Source organism: Camelus bactrianus, chromosome 12 (assembly GCF_048773025.1).
Source record: "Camelus bactrianus isolate YW-2024 breed Bactrian camel chromosome 12, ASM4877302v1, whole genome shotgun sequence".
NCBI classification, from domain to species: domain Eukaryota; kingdom Metazoa; phylum Chordata; class Mammalia; order Artiodactyla; family Camelidae; genus Camelus; species Camelus bactrianus.
In genome coordinates, this window is record NC_133550.1 from 56,875,761 (window position 1) to 56,896,055 (window position 20,295).

The 20,295-nt window shown below is 43.8% G+C and overlaps 1 protein-coding gene across 2 annotated transcripts in view; it reads left to right on the forward strand.

The window, feature by feature from the left end:
* PTPRB (protein tyrosine phosphatase receptor type B) overlaps nucleotides 1–20,295 on the forward strand; it is a 111,802-nt gene that overhangs the window by 68,396 nt on the left and 23,111 nt on the right. For both annotated transcript variants that reach the window (XM_074375403.1, XM_074375404.1), the window contains 11 exons: nucleotides 279–542; nucleotides 1,085–1,348; nucleotides 2,446–2,709; nucleotides 5,552–5,821; nucleotides 9,160–9,423; nucleotides 11,012–11,275; nucleotides 11,979–12,260; nucleotides 13,261–13,539; nucleotides 14,050–14,199; nucleotides 16,331–16,574; nucleotides 18,927–19,033. In XM_074375403.1, the coding sequence (XP_074231504.1) occupies nucleotides 279–542; nucleotides 1,085–1,348; nucleotides 2,446–2,709; nucleotides 5,552–5,821; nucleotides 9,160–9,423; nucleotides 11,012–11,275; nucleotides 11,979–12,260; nucleotides 13,261–13,539; nucleotides 14,050–14,199; nucleotides 16,331–16,574; nucleotides 18,927–19,033 (2,652 nt within the window). The remainder of the gene's footprint in view (nucleotides 1–278; nucleotides 543–1,084; nucleotides 1,349–2,445; nucleotides 2,710–5,551; nucleotides 5,822–9,159; nucleotides 9,424–11,011; nucleotides 11,276–11,978; nucleotides 12,261–13,260; nucleotides 13,540–14,049; nucleotides 14,200–16,330; nucleotides 16,575–18,926; nucleotides 19,034–20,295) is intronic.

Here is a 20,295-nt window from a genome sequence, read left to right on the forward strand (position 1 = left end):
ATGTTTAATGTTCCATCTTGTACAAGACATTTTGTGTAGGCTGACAGCAGGATTAGAATTAATTCATCACGTTCTGCTAAAAGATCCACTTAATCACTGTAAGTAAGTGTAACAGTCTTTCCCCTTCCTGAAATTTACAACCTGAAGGTCTAAGATTTTTCTTTCAAATGCCCACAATAAAAATCTACTCACTTTCCTTTCTGGTCCCAGGTTGTCATCTGCAATCAGTTGCTCCCTCAGAATCATTGTCTTCAGCTGTTCTCTGTTCTCTTTTTCAGTGCCTGACAAGGTCCAAGGAGTCAGTATTAGCAATTCAGCCAGGAGTGACTATTTAAAGGTGTCCTGGGTACACGCCACTGGAGACTTTGATCACTACGAAGTCACCATTAAGAACAAAAACAACTTCATTCAAACGAAAAGCGTCCCCAAGTCTGAGAACGAGTGCATATTCGTTAAGCTAGTCCCTGGACGGTTGTACAGTGTCACCGTGAGTACAAAAAGTGGACAATACGAAGCCAGCGAACAAGGGAATGGGAGAACAAGTAAGTGGAAAGATTGCAAAATTTGATGGTTGGTTGGGACTTGAAGGTCGTTGAGGAAATAATTTATCTGAACCTTGAATTTTCCCTGCTTACTGATCAGTAAATTACATTCCCAGTTAGTCTCACTTGGAGCTAACATCATTCAGCCAAGCCATGGCCTTTAATTACAGAATATTTATTGGCAGGTAAAAGCAAGCATAGTGGGAGGGCAAGATGGCCAAATTTCCCATTTTTCTTCCCTGTCCTCCTGCACTGTGGCATTTGAAGTTCTAGACATCTTGTTTAATCTTATGATTGAGCGCATAACTCATTTTGTAATTATATTCTACCAACACTTAGCATAAAAGATTTATGTCAGGAAAGAAATTACAATTCCAATAGTTGCTTTCAATTTTTCTTGTTTAATTATGCATGAAGTAGTCAGAGTGGTTTGTTTGGGGAAGGGAGGTGTTTGCCAGTTCCTTGAATGTGATCCATAAATTACTGTGTCGTAAACTCTGATCAGTCACCTTCCTGAGATGTCTTCCTGTATCCCTTCCTAGTCCCAGAGGCCGTTAAAGACCTAACCTTGCGGAATAGGAGCACTGAGGATCTTCACGTGACATGGACACGAGCTGATGGGGACGTCGACCAGTATGAGATCCAACTGCTCTTCAATGATATGAAAGTGTTTCCTCCTTTCCATCTTGTCAATACCGCAACCGAGTATCGATTCACCTCCCTGACGCCAGGGCGCCAGTACAAAATCCTTGTCCTGACCATCAGTGGAGACGTCCAGCAGTCAGCCTTCACTGAGGGCTTCACAGGTAACTGGAAACACAGCTCTTGAGCCTGACTAGGTGTAGCCGTGTATTTAGCATGTCAGGTAGCCAGGCGTCTGGTTGAGGATGTGAAGGCATAAAGGGGAGATGGCGAGAAGGTTCTCTTGACAGTGACCATGATGCGGTCCGAGCTGGTTTAACAGAAGTAAAGTATGATGTAGAAGGAGAGAAAAAAAAGCTTTCCGAAAAGTAGCATTGAATAGATGTGAGTAGGTGTTTCTTGTGAGGCACACAGATTAAGTGTAAGTAACTTGGTTGGTTGGTGGGTTATTTCTTCTTTGGAACTCTGTTAGGAGTGTTGCTATAATAGTTAATATTTATTAAGAACTGACTGTGTGGGGGAGGGTATAGCTCAGTGGTAGAGTGTGTGCCTAGCATGCATGAGGTCCTAGGTTCAATCCCCAGTACCTCCATTAAAAAATAAATAAATAAACAATTTCTTATAATGAGCCATAATGGAAAAGAAACTGAAAAATATATATATATGTATATATAAGTATAACTGAGTTGCTTTGCTGTACACCTGAAACTAACATGGTGAATCAGCTACACTGGAAAAAAAAAAAAAAAGGCTTAAATAAATAAATAAATAAATAAACCTCATTACCCCTTCAAAAAAATTAAAAATTTAAAATAAGAGTTGATTGTGAACTAGACCCACAGCAAAGCACTACGTATGTCCACTTTGTTCAGTACTCACAATTCCACGGGCTGGTTGCTATTTATATTGCTGTTGTTCTGATGAGGAAACGGAAACTTCCAGGGGTTAAGTAATTTTGCCTCTATAGTCCCACAACTAGTAACTGAGAAAACCAGGACTTGGACCAAGGCAGCCTCACCAGCGCCCGCTATATAATGGGCATTCTTCATTTCTACTCCCTGGCCTGGATATCCCTCTAACTTGCCCCCATCAACCTCTGTTCCAGCAGAAAAGTCAGAGAAATGTGGTAGATTGATGCCAGTTTTTTTTCTTATGTGTTCTTTCAGTAGATGCCAAAACATAGGAAGAATGAAAATTTCAGTTGAAAATGTCCACAGTTCATTCTCCAACTGATGGTTTTCAAATTTATTTTCTTTTTCAGTTCCTAGTATTGTCAAAAATATTCATGTTTCTCCCAACGGGGCAACAGATAGCCTGACGGTGAACTGGACGCCTGGTGGTGGAGACGTCGACTCCTACACGGTGTCCGTGTTCAGGCAGAATCAAAAAGCTGAGTCTCAGACTGTCCCCAAGCATGTCTCTGAGCACACCTTCCACAGACTGGAGGCTGGGGAACAGTACCGGATCGTGATCGCCTCGGTCAGTGGATCCCTGAAGAACCAGATAGATGTGCTCGGACGGACAGGTGAGCGTCTACCTGGAGAAGGGCCAGTTATCCTCCATGATGGGACAGTGAAAGGGCGTGGCCCATTCCATTTCACAATGGAAAACATGCAAGTGCAGAACCACCTAAATTTGTACAATTCAATGTGCTTTCAAGAGCCTTTCTCAAATTTTTTTCTTTGCATTTTTCTTTCTCAATAGAGATACTCAAAATGAAGAGTAATTAGAAACCAAATCATGTGAATAGATTTTTATACTTGCTAAAGGTTACAACCCTTAAAATTATTAACCTATAACATTGTTATATTAAAATTATAATCTTATAAAATTATAATAATTTTAATTTAACAAGCTGACTTCTCTATCCATTTTTCAAAATTTTACCCCTTTCTCAAAATTCTTGAAAAAATATGCATCTTTGCTGTCTGCTTCATCTGTGATGAATTAATAATGCATCTTTTTTTTATTGAGTTATAGTCAGTTTACAATGTTGTGTCAATTTCTGGTGTACAGCACAATTTTTCAGTCATACATGAATATACACATATTCATTTTCATATTCTTTTTCACTGTGAGCTACTACAGGATCTTGAATTTAGTTCCCTGTGCTATACAGTATAAACTTGTTAATCTGTTTTATATATACCTGTCAGTATCTACAAATCTCAAACTCCCAGTCTGTCCCTTCCCACTCATCTTCCCACTGGCAACCACAAGTTTGTATTCTATGTCTGTGAGTCTGTTTCTGTTCTATATTTAAGTTCGTTTGTCTTCTTCTTTTTTTTTTAGATTCCACATATGAGTGATATTGTATGGTATTTTTCTTTCTCTTTCTGGCTTACTTCACTTAGAATGACATTCTCCAGGGGCATCCACGTTGCTGCAAATGGCATTATGTTGTCATTTTTATGGCTGAGTAGTATTCCGTTGTACAAATATACCACAACTTCTTTATCCAGTCATCTGTCAGTGGACATTTAGGTTGTTTCCATGTCTTGGCTGTTGTAAATAGTGCCCCTCTGAACATTAGGGTACAGGTGTCTTTTTGAATTAGGGTTCCTTCTGGCTATATGCCCAGGAGTGGGATTGCTGGGTCATATGGTAAGTCTATATTTAATTTTTTGAGAAATCTCCGTACTGTTTTGCACAGTGGCTGCACCAAACTGCATTCCCATCAACTATGTAGGAAGGTTCCCTTTTCTCCACAGCCTCTCCAGCATTTATCATTTGTGGACTTTTGAATGATGGCCATTCTGACTGGTGTGAGGTGATACCTCATTGTAGTTTTGATTTGCATTTCTCTGATAATTAGTGATATTGAGCATTTTTTCATGTGCCTATTGGTCATTCATATGTCTTCATTGGAGAATTGCTTGTTTAGGTCTTCTGCCCATTTTTAGATTGAGTTGTTTGTTTTTTTCTTATTAAGTCATATGAGCTGTTTATATATTCTGGAGATCAAGCCTTTGTCAGTTTCATTTTTTGCAAATATTTTCTCCCATTCCGTAGGTGGTTGTTTTGTTTTGCTTATGGTTTCTTTTGTTGTGCAAAGCTTGTAAGTTTAATTAGGTCCCATTTGTTGATTTTTGCTCTTATTTCTATTTCTTGGGAAGGCTGCACTAGGAGAACATTGCTGAGATGTATGTGAGATAATGTTTTGCTTATCTTTTCTTCTAGGAGGTTTATTGTGTCTTGTCTTATGTTTAAGTCTTTAAGCCATTTTGAGTTTATTTTTGTGTATGGTGTGAGGCAATATTCTAACTTCATTGATTTACACGCTGCTGTCCAGTTTTCCCAACACCGTTTGCTGAAAAGACTGTCTTTGTTCCATTGTATGTACTTGCTTTCTTTGTCAGAGATTTATTGACCAAAAGTTTGTGGGTTCATTTCTGGGCTCTCTATTCTGTTCCATTGGTCCAAATGTCTGTTTTTGTAGCAATACCATGCTGTCTTGATGACTGTAGCTCTGTAGTATTGTCTGAAGTCTGGGAGAGTTATTCCTCCAGCCTCTTTCTTTCTCTTCAGTAATGCTTTGGCAATTCTAGGTCTTTTGTGGTTCCATATAAATGTTATTATGATTTGTTCTAGTTCTGTGAAATATGTCCTGGGTAATTTGATAGGGATTGCATTAAATCTGTAGATTGCCTTGGGAAGTATGACCATTTTAACAATATTGATTCTTCCAATCTAGGAGCATGGGATATCTTTCCATTTTTTTAAAGTCTTATTTAATTTCCTTAATATTTTGTAGTTCTCCATATATAAGTCTGAACTGAGTTCAAATGTGGGAGTCATCACCATGTGGGTAACAATTTGCATCACAAGAGTAGATGAGATCTGCTAAAGATAGTATGTAGAATGTGAAAAAACAGGCGCCTCGGCCCAGAAAATATTAACAAATAATACGCTCTTGCCTTTCCCATCAGGAGCCATGGTACAGACACTGTTATATACCACTGCTTAGGTCAAGGCTGGAAGCTTTGGCTTGAGTTAATCTTCGGAAAGCCAGTCTAAACAAGCAATGTAATTCCGTCTTCCAGACTACATTTATTGAATGTGAATTTATTCAGCATTCTTCCACTTTCTAGATACATAGATAGACATCACTTGTATATTTATCAGTGTCCCTCTCACTAATCTTTCTACTTTTTGGACTTCAAGATCCTGTCTAAATTCAGAGAAAAAAAAAAAAAGACTCTAAGCCGTTATTAGATAATTCAGGCCAAGAAACACGTTCTCCTAAGGGCACACGTGAATGTAACCATGGAGACATCATCTTCCATATGCAGTCGATTCAGGGAACTTTTTCTCAGTTGGTTACTTCACCCTACGTGATGGGACCTGCTTGTCTTCTTTCTTTGCAGTCCCGGCGTCTGTCCAGGAAATCAGTGCAAAGAACGCATACAGCAGTCATTCCTTAATAGTAAGCTGGCAGAAAGCGGTTGGCGTGGCAGAGAGATACGATATCCTGCTTCTAAATGAAAACGGAACCCTCCTGAGTAACACGTCAGCAGCAGCCACCACAAAGCAGCACAAATTTGAAGACCTGACACCAGGAAAGAAGTACAAGATACGGGTCGTAACTGTCAGTGGAGGCCTCTTCAGCAAAGAGGCCCAAACTGAAGGCCGAACAGGTAACTGGCACGGCTTCCTGTTTCATCCTCTTGTATCTCCGTGCCTGCTATTCCTTGAGAACTGGAGGGCCGAAGGGATGAAGCAGCATTGGGAGATGACGTATATTTCTTGACACGGTAGGAGTGTTCACCGTGACTTTCCCCTTCCGGGTCAGTTGGCCTGTTCACACAGCCTTCAGCCCTCCACATTCCAGTGCAGATTTTCCATCAAAACTGACTCTGTTAGTTTCTCATTATTGCTCTAATTGCCACAAACTTTGCAGCTTGTAACGATGCACATTTATTATCTTGTAGTTCCGGAGATCAGAATCTGAAAATGGGCCTCATAGGGATAAAATCAAGGTGTCAGGTTGCAGAAAGACTATGTTTCTTCTAGAGACTTAATGCGGATTCTAGAGGCCACTCACATTCCTGGGGTCACGGCCCCTTCCTGCAGTGGCATCCCCCCCACCTCTGAGTCTGTCACATCACCTTCTCTGCTCTTCACCTCCCTCTTCCATTGTATAAGGACTCTTGTGATTATACTGGTCACCACCCGGACAATCCAACATAATCTTCTCATCTCAGATCCTTCCCTTAATCACATCTGCAAATTCCCTTTTGCCACATAAGGTAACATAGAAGTTCCGCAGATTAGGACATGGACATCTTAGGGGACCATTATCCAGACAACAACCTTGATCTAATTGGTTATTTTTTTAAGTGCCTTGGTCTGAAAGGGGTTTGATGTTGACAGGGACACAAGGATAAATCAGGCATGCTTCTTGTCCTGGAAGAGGTGGCTGACTGGTCGGGGAGACAGACACATGGACAGATGATGCCAGTGCATTGTGAGAAGGGTTGTACGTGGGAGGGGACTGTCCAACACCAAGGGGAGAGCGGTCAGGTGGAGCAGGGATGACATTTCAGTACCGCCACAAGGGATGAAGCAACGCCCCACATGGAGACGGGGTAGGACACCCAGTGCAGACAGACGGCCCTGTGCCAAGACAGAAGGTGTGAAAAGGAGCAGGGAGACTTCTGTGGCGGCTGAAGTGTGTGTTACGTGGTGGAGCGGCGAGGCTGGGGAGGCGGATCGGGGCCAGATTAGAGAGTCCCTCGCGTGTCTTCCTTAGGAGTTTATTTTTCATCTTATCAAATAAGTAAAAGGAGACAATAGAAGTTTTTCAGCCAGAGAGTGAATATTTTGTAATAAAAATTTGAACCTTGAAAAAAGATAAATCAGACAGTAATGGGGGATGGACCAAACAGAGAAGAGGCCAGAGGTGGAGAGACCTGCTCATAAATGCACTTGTTATTGAGCACCTGCTGTATGCCAAGCACTGTGCTCAGTAAATGAATAAAATAAACCCTCCTGGTTGTGATGCTTATATTTTAGTAGGGGAGAGAGGCAGTAAACAAAATAAAGAAGTAAAAAATATATAGTAGATTACATGGTAATAAACACCGAGGAGAAAGTTAAAGGAGAAGAATGGGTTAGCAAGTGCTGGAAGCTTACACTTTTAGATTGTACGGTCCTAAATGGTTTGGTTGAGAAGGTGACATTTGGGTAAAAATCGGTAAGAAGGGAGAAGGAAGATCGTGTAGATATCTGGGGGGGAGCATCCCCAAGCAGAGCAAACAGCAAGGCGCAGACCCGGAAGCGGGAGTGTGTCAGGGCTGTTGGAGGGGGAGTGACAAGGTCACGGTAGCCGGAGCTCGGTGGGTGACGACACAGTGCGGGGAGCTGCGGTCAGACAGGACTGGGGTCCTAAGATGATGGCAGTTATAGAAACGAGAAAGGTCGAAACACAAAACTAAACGCAGGGGCCCTGACGAAGACCAGTCGGTACAGTCAAGACACAGCCCTGCGTTAGGTGAGGTGGCACTTGGTGGCTGAGTGGAGCATCAAAGGGGGAGCAGAGGAGATTCTAGAGTCTTCACATGCGGTGTCTGGTATAAGAGGATTCCATTAACTGAGATATGAGGAGCAGGGCAGGGAGGGAGGGTCAAGGAGAAAGACACAGGGCTCAGTCGTGTACTGAGCGTGAGGTGTCTGAATGGCTGGCAGAGAGAGGTGGCCAAGAGGTCATTGAAAATATGGGCCCGAGCTCAGAAAAGTGAGCTGGAGATAAAGATTTGGGCCAAAATTCTAGTTAAAACCTGTGTTAATCTGTTCAGGCTGCTCTCACACCCATAAACCAGGTCTGGAGGCTGGAGGGCCAAGATCAAGGCTCCAGCAGATCTGGTGTCTGGGGAGAGCCCGCTTTCTGGTTCACAGATGGCATCTCCTCGCTGTGTCCTCACGTGGTGGTAGAATGAGAGAGCTCTCTGGGGTCCCTTTTATAAGGCACTAATTCCATGCATGACGTCTCTACCCTCATGACCTAATCATCTCCCATTGGCTGCATCCCCTGATAGCATCACCTGGGGGTTTGGGTTTCAATATATAAATTCCTGGGGGGAGGGGGTGGGGACACAAACATTCAGACCATAGCAATCCATAAAGTGAATGAGGTTGATTGCTGAGCTAATGTCACAGAATATGTGGGAGACAAAGGATGAAATCATGGAAATGCCTACTTTTAAGGGCCTGGTATAAGGAGAGGGAAAAAGCAAAAGGCCCTGAGAAAGCGTTTGGAGTGGGAAATCCAGGAGAGGCCGAGACAGATGCCCCGCTCTGTTTCCACCAGCGTCCTAAGATTTTCCATGGACTCAGGCAGCACCTGTAACAGTCTGACAGCAGGTCACTTCCGGTGGTAGTCCATCACCTTGCCGGTGGGTAGCACTGAAGGCCAGAGGGTTTGCAGAATCCTAATATAAACCTTCTCTAAAAAATGCTTTTGTCTTTTCCTTTCACTCTCTCTTTCCCGTATCCCTGCATCTAATGTTCTCTCTCCGCCTGATGTTCCCTTTCTTTCCTACCTACACTCTCCTCCCCACTGTCTTTCCCTCCAATGGCCATTTCTCAGCTCTCAGGTGACCCTCAGAGATCGTGTTTTGACCTCCGATCTAGCTCTTAGTATTGGGAAAACATTTGGTCACACAGGTCAGATGAACATTTATTTTATATGCTCAGAAATGCCTTGGAAGATCATTTTCCATTTTGGGACTTTTTTTTTTTTTCCCATTCTCTTGCAGTTTTTGTGTGTTTTTTTAAATTAACAGTTCCAGGATCAATCATTCAGAATATTCAAATTTCTCTGCACTGGGGTCTTGGTGAAGTTAGTATTTTTTTAAAGGCAGGGACCGCAGGTGGTGAGCGGCTTGTCTGAGCGTGGCCGTCCCAGATGTCGATCAGGCTGCGTCAGGGATGTGCCGAAACTCAGCCTCTCTCTCTTGCTCCTCGACCTTTCCAGTCCCGGCAGCCGTCACCAACCTGAGAATCACAGAGAACTCCACCAGACGCCTGTCCTTCGGCTGGACCACCTCAGAGGGGGAGCTCAGATGGTACAACATCTTTCTGTACAACCCGGACGGAACCCTTCAGGAGCGAGCTCAAGTTGCCCCCCAAGTCCAGAGCTTCTCCTTCCAGAACTTGCTACAAGGCCGCATGTACAAGATGGTGATTGTAACTCACAGCGGGGAGCTGTCGAATGAGTCCTTCCTGTTCGGTAGAACAGGTAAGACGTGGCCCCACGTAGGAATGAACAGCAGGGAAACGGTCCCAGGACTCACTGGCTTCTCCTCGAATTGTCCTTAGTGCCCTATTCTCTCTGGGGTATGGCTTTATATAAAAGTTATGACCTTTCTATGAAATTTTTGACCCTAAATCAAACCTTGGATTATATAGCAGAATAGTTTTTACAGTAGCTTCTGCTCTAATGCTTCTGCGTGTTGACCTCATAGAGTTTGGTGGGGAAAAAAAAAATGAAACTGACTCTTTAGTTTGCCAGCAAATTGCTAGGAGAGGGTTGTAACCCATCAGGGCTCGATTCAAGCTGTGCCTTTCAGTTTTCTGCAAGAAATAGACAGAGTGGAGAGCGGGTCCAGAGGAACGCAGCGACAGATGGGACCAACAAGCGGTGACTGTGAATCAGAAACACAGTCCCAGGTGAAATGAACACAAGAGTTTCAGGAAAATGCGAGAGAGAAACATCTCTGGGCTTCTGCTAAGAAACTGAATCCACTCATTATTCATAATTTGAGCCCATGATCTCATTTTTCTCTCCAGTTCTTTTTCTCAGTTGGCAATCGGTTTCACGTGCTCTTGTGGGCCCGGCACTGGGCTCCCTGCTGGAGGAGGAGTCCCGAGGCCTCTGACCTTGCAGGGCTCTGGCTGAGCAGAGGAGGAGGGGACGGGCCAGCAGATTTTAAAGGGAGGTGATTTGGGACAGTGTGCTGTGACACAGCGACTTTGGCAGGGCAAGAAACCACTTTAGACAGAGAAGGCTTTTCCGCTGAGACCTGAAGGTGGGGGGGGCCACTTGAAGGGCTCATTCTAGGCATCCAGCAAGAGTCATCAGTTGGCCTTCTGAAGCGAATGAAAAAGAGCAGGACAAGCCTAGACCATGAGTGGAACTGTCCAGATGTTACCGTTTCCAGGGCTACCCGCTCTCTGCCCATCTTCCTTATCTGCTCATCAGTGTCGAAAGTTCCTCCAACAAGGAACAATAGTCTTCACTCTCCAAAGCATCCTAAAGCTCACATCCCCACGGGACAGGTGCTGGTGTGACTAATTTATACTATGGTGGAAGTGACTGCTACACTTCTTTTCCCAGGTCAGGTCCTACCAATATGGATTTGGGGGATGAAAGCACATGAGAGAACTGAAAACTTAAAAGAGGAGAGAGAGAAAGTAAAGAGACCCAGAGAGGGATGTCAAGAGATGGTACGCCAGACAGGAAGGGACAGGAACCTTTTATGAACATTTTTAAGGTTTTTTATAAGCTAAGTTATAAACTACCCGACTAGTCTTAGTCATTTCTGAAGATTTCATTTTATATATATTTTTTCATTTTATATTTTAATCAGAGTACCTCTGGCAAGCCAGTAGAAGTCACTACCTGTTTTGTTTTTTATTTTAATTTGTACCGTGTCTCTAGACCACATGCCCCTCAATTCAGGTGACCTGAAACAGGGTCAAGATCTGACCTGACAAAAGGTACTACTCACCCGTGTGCCCAGACTAGCTCATGTTTTCACCGGTGGGCCAAAATGCCTTTGTTTCTGTCTGTTTTATTTTCAGTAAAGGTTTTCCTTCTGTTTAAGTCCCAGCTTCTGTGAGTAACCTCAGGGGAGCCAATCGAAATATGACAGACAGCCTCTGGTTCAGCTGGAGTCCAGCCTCTGGGGACTTCGACTTCTATGAGCTGATTCTCTATAACCCCAATGGCACGAAGAAGGAAAACTGGAAGGACAAGGATCTGACGGAGTGGCGCTTCCATGGCCTCATTCCCGGGCGGAAGTACACACTGTGTGTGGTCACTCACAGTGGAGATCTTAGCAACCAGGTCACAGGGGAGAGCCGAACAGGTAAGAAACCCAGCTGCCAATGGCCAAGGGTCACAGTAGCCTCCAAAGGCACATTTTAATTATGGTTTTATTAACAAGATATAAAATCAATAATGATATGCCACAGACTAGCCCCTGAACTTGGAAAGGCACTATGAGAAAGTGGATAAAGAGACAGACTTTGGGTAAAAGGACCTAGGTCCTTAGCTTAGCTCTGCCACTTCAGGTCTCTGAGCACCTCTAAGCCTCAGCTTTCTTATCTGTAAAATGGGAATAATCATATACATCATTATTGTGTTACTAAGAGCAGTGCATTCTAAATGTTCTTATTTCTTGGGCACACACAGATGACATTAATGTCAGTATGCCACCTGGGTGTCAATGAACAAAGCTGTCTGGAATTGGACATAACTGTGTATGGACTCTAGCCTTCACATCCCAGAATTGGATGGAATAAATACATTCTCACACTTATGTAACCTTTTCAGGGCACACTCGTGATCCATAGCACCTTGGGGGGAAAAATTAAAGAAAATGTAAAAATACTTGAGGACAGTGCCTTACACATAGTAAATGCTGTAAATAGAAACTCATTATTATATTATCGCATTAACTCTCCGTACGAAGTGGACTGGAAGTGTGTCTGATGTCGCGCGGCTGTCTTATTTGTGTATGTTATGGCATGGAAGTGATTGCGTCATTCTTCACTGTCCCCTGCACACAGCCCCAAGTCCTCCCAGTCTGATGTCCTTTGCCGACGTTGCAAACACGTCGTTGGCCATCACCTGGAAGGGGCCACCAGACTGGACAGACTACGATGACTTTGAGCTGCAGTGGTTCCCCCGAGATGCAGTCACGGTCTTCAACCCCTACAGCAACAGAAAATCAGAAGGACGCATCGTGTATGGTCTGCGTCCGGGGAGATCCTATCAATTCAGTGTCAAAACCGTCAGCGGTGATTCCTGGAAAACCTACAGCAAACCAGTTTTTGGATCCGTGAGGACAAGTATGACGTGTTCTGCTACTTTTGGTTCTTAGATGAGGTGGGGAGGAAGTAAGTGTAGCGACGACTTATTCCAGGGGCGCTTGGTTTAAATCCACATATTTAACTGGGATTGGTTAGATTTGAATTCAGGCCAAGTGGGTATACACTGAGTTCCCAGAAGAGCGTATGTCCCAGAGTAACCTACACAGTTTGGTTATTAACCTGCACGGTCACATGACTGCTTTTCTCGCGCACCGAGTCTTTTACTCACGGTTGTGTCGCTCACAATGACAACCAAGATCAGCTACCGTTCGCGCTGAGGCTGGCCCTTGTGCAGGCAACAGAAAGTGAAGGACCATCAGCACAGGGGGAAGGAAGAGCATGGCGTACATGGGAACCACGGCAGTTTCAGTGCCCGGAGCACGGTGTGTGAGCAAGGAGGGGCAGGCAGAAAATGGAAGAGAGGAACAGAAGCCAGGGCCCAGAGGGTAACCAGTCGGCAATGCCATTTCTTCGTTTCCTCATTATAAGAACGAGCATTTACTAAGCAAATTACCGGCCCAGCCACTGCGTTAGGTGGCCATGCGTGTTTCAACCCATCGAAGCGTTACCATAACCATATGAAGTAGGTGTTCTTAATTTCCCCACTTTATAGATGGGCACAGACATGTGAAATCTCTTGCCCGAGAGGGCAGAGCTGGGACATGGAGTTTGAACTCAGGCAGACCGAGCTGCACGTTCAACCTCGCGGCTCCTCTGCCCCACCTTCTATCTGACTTCTGCCACGTGATTTCATAAAATCACCTGGTGTTTTTCCAAAAGGACAGCATTTTAACTTTTAATGTTTCTCAGAGTGTGGTCTCGTGGGCAGAAATTCCCTTGGAGATCTATGAAAAACAATTCACGTGAAGATTGAGAATTATTTATTTAAATTTCTGAGCTAGCTGGACCCCAAGGAGCTTAAAAAAAAAAAAGATATCTCATAGAGTAGTGAAAAGTGTCCTTCCCCTCTCTTCTTCAGAGCCGGATAAGATACAAAACCTGCACTGCCGGCCTCAGAACTCCACGGCCATTGCCTGCTCTTGGATCCCTCCTGATTCTGACTTTGATGGGTACAGCATTGAGTGCCGGAAGATGGACACTCAAGAAGTTGAGTTCTCCAGAAAGCTGGAGAAAGAAAAATCTCTGCTCAACATCATGATGCTAGTGCCCCATAAGAGGTACCTGGTGTCCATCAAGGTGCAGTCGGCTGGCATGACCAGCGAGGTGGTTGAAGACAGTACCATCACCATGATAGACCGTAAGTGTCCCTGGGGGCGTGCGCCTTCTCTAGTAACCAACCATCCCCGTTGCTCACGCGTGTCCCGTTCCCTTCCACATTAGCATGTCTTGCTGTCACTTGGTGAAGGGGAACCCAGGAAGTAGAAACATTTCTCTGGGTAAAATATCCTGGCAGCAAAGAAGTCAGAGGATCCTTAAGTACCTGAATGAGTTAGTGTTTAACTACATCACTTTGCCTGATGTAGTTAGAGCCAAAAGGGAGCTTTTAAGCAGTTTGATGCTACAACTTCAGGAAATCCTGCTGAGGAGCTGCCTCTTTCATTATGTGTAATGCGCTGCTGGCAAATCACTTCCTCTGCCTGCTTCCCTTCAGGAGAGGAGGAGGTTTTCTTCCTTCCAAGTGTTGCACACGCGCACGCACACACACACAGAGTCTGATGTAGGTGAGTGGAGACCTTCACTTCCCTGATTGTTTTATGTAAAAGCAGAGTTATGACCCTTCTCGGTTCCCTCCCCGCCTTTCTTCCAGGCCCCCCTCCTCCTCCTCCGCATATCCGTGTGAATAAAAAGGATGTGCTCATTAGCAAGTCGTCCATCAACTTCACTTTCAACTGCAGCTGGTTCAGCGACACCAATGGAGCTGTGAAATACTTCACAGTGGTGGTGAGAGAGGCTGACGGTAGGTGATCACGGATTAAGTAAGACGCGAGACTGCTTTCTCAAAAGTCACTGTGGAGGCTCCTTCTGTGACAGGTTTTAAAAGTAGAAAACTTGATTTTTCCCCCCATCATCCTGCTCTCTCTCTGCTGGATGCAGGGAGAGGTAACAAAAAACTGCTCAAAGACTCTTTTAGCAAGGAAACCTGTTATCTGCTGGGTTTGATTATTAAGTGGGTCAGTGGTAACAATAGCAAATACAACGATAATAGCAATAACCATCATTTACTGAGCCTGTACTATGTGCCAGGCGTGGTGGAAGTGGATGGCATGTATAGAGTCATTCAGTCCTGTTCACTGCTCTTTTGTTCTGCCTTTAAGCAGCAAGATGCTCCACCTCGCTTCCCTTCCTCCTGTCCCAAATATCTCAAGCAATCACACACTCCCAAACCACCCACCAATTCACAAAGACACTCAAAAGCTTGAAAGAGGGGACCATGATCATGAAAAGCATTCCTCCTTTCTCTACTGAATTTTCAGTGGTATGTTTCATTCTCTAGTCTATAAATTGTTCAGTGTCTACCTAATTCCTATGGAACAGGCAAATTCTAGGTAATTCTTATAATAACATTCCATGCAACTACCAAGTATGCTCTTTAGAAGATGATTGAATCAGTATTTATCAAACCCCTGGCAGGAGTGTTGTACTGGGGGGCACACGTGTCCGTATGTGTATTTGCCACTGAGGTCTTGTGCGTTATTTTTTCAGAATAGATGTTGTGTCTGGAATGACATTAATATATTTTCCATGTCGTGTATTTTTCAAAATTGTTTAACGTGCTGCACTCGAGTTCCTTAAGCATCCCTGAGTATTTTAACCTATTTGTGGGCAACAGGAAGCTTTAAACCCGACATGTGCTGAAGCTAAATAGTATTTTAGTCTTACTGTATGCTTTTGCCTTTAATTTAATTGTACTAAAGCTGGTTATGCATAATTAATTCAATAATTTCAAGGGTCATCGGTGCATCCCAGATTCCCTCACACATCCTAATTGGAGATAAATTGGTGAACTGTGGAGAGCCTTTAGATGTAAGTAGGGCACAGTGCTTTGCTGCCTGAATATAAGCAGTAGCCAAAAAGAAGTCATACCCTAGAATTCAGGCTTGTGTTCTCCAGGCAGGTGGGTTTCAATTATTGACGTCCACGGAGATGGGTTGTGCCCCCGTGGTGATCTAAGAAAACAATCCATTTCACATAAGTGTCATTTATAGCATATATACTCTTGCTAAAGGCAACCTTCCCTTCCTTTTAACCACGGCCAACTAGGTAATATTTCCAAACTCCACTCATTTTGAGCAAATTCTGTCAAACAGAAGTCCAGGATGCAGTGAACCCCCCACCGTACCACTCCTTGAAGTTCACCATAAATGATATCCAATCTCTATAATATTTTTCTTCCAGATTATGCTTGCCTCCAGCCAACATCAAAATGAGTTTGCAGTGCCAAAACACACAGCAGGCTGGGTGGACGGGGGAGAGTTCTGGGAAGTGTTCTGCATGAGGGACCAGATTCTCGCCAGGACTAAACTGTACTCGAGATAACGGAGCAGTTATCAGGCTGGGAGTGGCACAGGGAGCGTGCCTGCGGGGCGGGGGTGGGGGCTGCTCTGCCCTCTGACTTGATTTCTCTTATCTTTTCCCCGTTTCCCAGGTCATAGGGATTTCCTTATTAGCTCAGCTACAGTGGTTATTGGCAAGGTAGAGGGCTTGTTGAGTGTGCTGACACTCACAGTGGGGAGTGCCCAGCTTTCTGGAGTTGTGGGACACGTTACCGTTTGGTGCGTGAGCTACGCTCTCACACGCACGTATTTTATTTCCTAGAAAAGTGATTGTGTGTGTGTGTGTGTGTCAGTATAGCTGAGTATGCATATAGAACATTTTGTATATACACAGATTTATCTATTTTTAATTTTTAAATTATTTTAGAAAAAGTGAATGAATTAATTGCACTGGGAAAATTTCACAGCATCCTTTGAGATCACAGATTCTGCACTCAGGGGATGACCAGACATAGTGAGTGAAGAGGGAACTTAGCTGGAAATCACTGAAGTGACAAGAAAGTCAGTCCTTCCCTGTGGGTTTCCTCCCTCCAGGCAGCGACGAGCTGAAGCCGGAGCAACAGCACCCTCTGCCCTCCTACCTGGAATACAGGCACAACGCCTCCATTCGAGTATATCAGACGGATTACTTTGCCAGCAAATGTGCCGAAAGTCCTGACAGTAACTCTAAGAGTTTTAACATTAAGCTTGGAGCAGAGATGGAGAGCCTGGGTGGAAAATGTGATCCCAATCAGCAAAAATTTTGTGACGGACCGCTGAAGCCACGCACCGCCTACAGGTTAGATGTATTACCGTCATTTACCAACGTGCTGCATCACTGGGCGCCCAGCTGTCTGGCCATCTGAAGCACATGAGCTCCTGTAGATTAATAACCTGCGTTACAAGAGTGCTCTGCATCTTACCAGGTGATTTATAAAGGTGGTGTTCCTGCCGCCATTCACCGGTAATGTGTAAAGAAGGCCTTCAGCATTGTACAAAAGCTCTGATTCATTGGGTGAAGAATTGAAGGTTCTTAATAGATGGTTCTGTCTCCTAAAACTTCCCTAGTATGAATCAGACAATTTATTTACCATGTTAACAACTGTGAAAGTGTCCAAATAGAAAGATTGAGTTTAGGGAGAGCCAAGAAATAGGAGGTTTTATTTTCCACTTTTAAGAGTCCTGGAATTACTCTTATTTATTTACTTTCTGTGGCACAAAAAGATGAAAATGCTCTTTGGTCCAGACAGCCCCTTGAAGGGAAAGGCCCCTGAAGGCATGGCAGCAGCTTTCCTCTTCCCACCAAGGTGGCAGGCGAAAAGGAGCAGCTGTTTGGTTTGGCCCCAGGGCGTACTCCTGCCGCCAGCAGGCCCTTCCAGCTGTAGGATCTGGGCAGTTGGGCCCTCCGTGCATTCCATTTCCACAGCACTCCGTCTACTCCTCCAGCTACCAGTGGTTTTTAATCCTTTGTTTAATATCCTGCCCTCTTCACCAGACCTTGAGAGCTCATGGTCTGATGGAGGAGACAGACATGGCATTGGTTACAGAACCATAGGGCAAGTGCGTGGCACAGAAGGGGCGTTCAGGAAACATTTATGAATAAATTGGGGAATGAGCCAAGACTGCCTATGAAAAGCTACACATTCTGATTATAGCTTCATCAACTCGTGCCGTATTTATTTGTCTTCGAGGACACAGCATTCCTACATTTCTCCACATTTGGTCAGCCCTGTGAAAAGCATGCCACGCAGACAGTGCTTTATAAAAGGAGGCATAGCTTTTCCAATGCATGCAGGAGAAGCACATGCCAGGTGGCCACCTGCGGGATAGGCGCTGTGCAGGCAGAATTCTGCCTGTCTCAGGACGATAATCACCCCAGTGACCCCCCCCCCAGTGCTGTCAGGCAGCTTTTTCCCAGAGAGAATAAGGTAGACAGGAAAGCACATGGAAAAAGAAAAATTAGGATTGAAAAGAAATGGGAAATGCTGGGTTTAGCTGATAGGCAAATTTATTATGTCAACGAATGCATAATAGGTTCCCATTCGTTGTTGGGTTCCTGTGATCCAGGTACATAATTAGTCCTGTTCCACAGGGGAAGAGAGCGGGCAGACCGTGATGGGGGAGAAGCAGTTTGGAGGTCAGGAAAGTGCTGATCTGGTTTTGTTTCCATTCTAAATAAAGTAGGAATGTGACCACGATCAGGTACTCAGTGTCCCTTGACCTCATTTTCCTCAAATAAAGGGAATTGAACCACATGATCTGTAACTCTGTACCATAGAATTCTGATTCTGGACACATTGGAAGTTGAAAAACTTACTCTCAGATATCAGTTCATTCAGATAATCATATATGCATATACGGAAGACGTATCTGTAAAATATGGGCAGGAATGTGAAAGGACATAAGAGGGGTGAAGGTAAAGAAATGCTCTGAAGGTTCAAAAGGCTTCTTGAAGGAGGTACCATTTTGGCTGGGCGTTGCCCCATGTGCCCTGTCCCCACTGCTTCCATCTCCCTTTCCCTGTTCTATTCTTTTATGCATCTTGTATTCATCTGTTCTATGATGTACATTTCACCACCAGGCATATTGTTTGTGTATTTGTTGTTGGACTTTCGACACTAGAGAATGTAACCTCTGAGGTGATGGGGACTTAACTCTTCGCAGTATCTCTAGGGATACTGCTGGACAGGGACCGGCACGCAGTCGGGGCTCAGTAAATATTTGATGAATGAATGAATCCGTGGATGAATGAACACACAAACTCAGGTCTGATTTCTTTCTGTCTTCTTTTTTTAAATTGAAGTATAGTTGATTTACAATGTGATGTTAGTTTCTGTTGTGCAGCATAGTGATTCAATTTACATATATATATGTTCTTTTTCATTATAGGCTATTACAAGATATTGAATATAGTTCCCTGTGCTATACAGTAGGACCTTGCTTATCTATTTTATATATGGTAGTGTGTGTATGCAAATCTTAAACTCCCAATTTATCCCTCCCCTCCCTCAGGTCTATCTGATTTCATTATTCGTATCCTGTTTGCCTATTGACCAGGTGACCACCCTGTTTCTCCTTGAAAACATCCTTCAGTCAGCCCTACTGTGGTCAGCCACTAATTGGCACTTAAATAAATTGGTTTTCTTTTCAGAATCAGCATTCGGGCTTTTACCCAGCTGTTTGATGAGGACCTGAAGGAATTCACAAAGCCACTCTATTCAGACACATTCTTCTCTTTGCCTATCACCACTGAGTCAGGTAAGGCGACCCTTTCCACCCATCCACAGTCTACCAAGCATCACATCACCTACCTACAAGAGCCTCTAGTGGGGAGATCTGCAGACTTGGCTGACAGCGGAGGGAACACTTATTTTCTCGCTGGGAACTTAATCTTTATGTGGTCATGGGTTGGTGTGGATTAGAAGAACTACACAACTTCTATAGGAGAATGGACTGAAAGGCGATTAATCTTGGAAAGAAGTTAGAAGTACCAGATCTTTTTCCTGTTAAAAGTGATTTAAAAAAAATTGTAGGTGGAACACATTGAAATCAAAAGCTGGCACAGGTCAAAATAGAAGCAGGCCCAAAAAGCTTTCAGTCTTAAGTGGACGTGTGTGTATGAAATATACACATAGAAATGCACAGAACAAACAGACTAGAAGAAAAAAAACATCAAATTATTAACAATGAATATCTCAAGCAGTGGGATTGTAGGTGATTTTTTTTTTCCTTTTGCTTTCTATCTGTTACTTTTATATGATAAAAAAATGTTAAAGGGCTTTACATAAATTTATGAAAGAAACTTCTCTAGTGTGTTAGAGGGAAAGCCTGAGTGATAATAGTAGCTAATATTTACTGTTCACCTTCTCTGAATTCTCCGGTAATAAGGGTTCTAGGGAGATAGGGTTTCAGTAGGGCTCTTGCTGGTTCTTTAACACTAATTTCCTTCCCCACCTGGGTTTGTTGTTTCCGTCTGGATCATTGTACTTAGAATAATTTATCCAATCCCCACTACAGCCTTTTGAGGTAGACACTGTTATCATACCCATTTTAAAGGTGAGGATTTGAGACACCAAGAACTGATGTAAACTTGCCCAAGATAGCAGAGCTGGGGTTCTGGCACTTTATCTGCCTAAATCCTTAACCTCTGCTCTGCACTGATTTGGAATATTTCCAACACGCCGAGAATGGCATTAGTTTTTAGCACATTGTCTGTTGATAGCATTATCTGCCCCAGCCTTTCCCTGTAGCCAGTCTCCCACAATGCTTTGTCTCAGGAAGTTCTTCTTTATAGCTAAAACAGTCTCTCATGCTGCATGACAAAAGATGACTCATCCTCACAAACGTCTCATCTATTTATGTCAAACATAGGGATAATCTCCCACTTTTCAAACCAAAAAGGAATCAGAACACAGTTAAGAGGATTTAGCTGTGTTTGCTTCTAATTTAATGTCAAGTAAGGGATTTGTAAACACAATTCTTCCCTATGGGAAATATTGTTACACAACAAAAATTGTCCA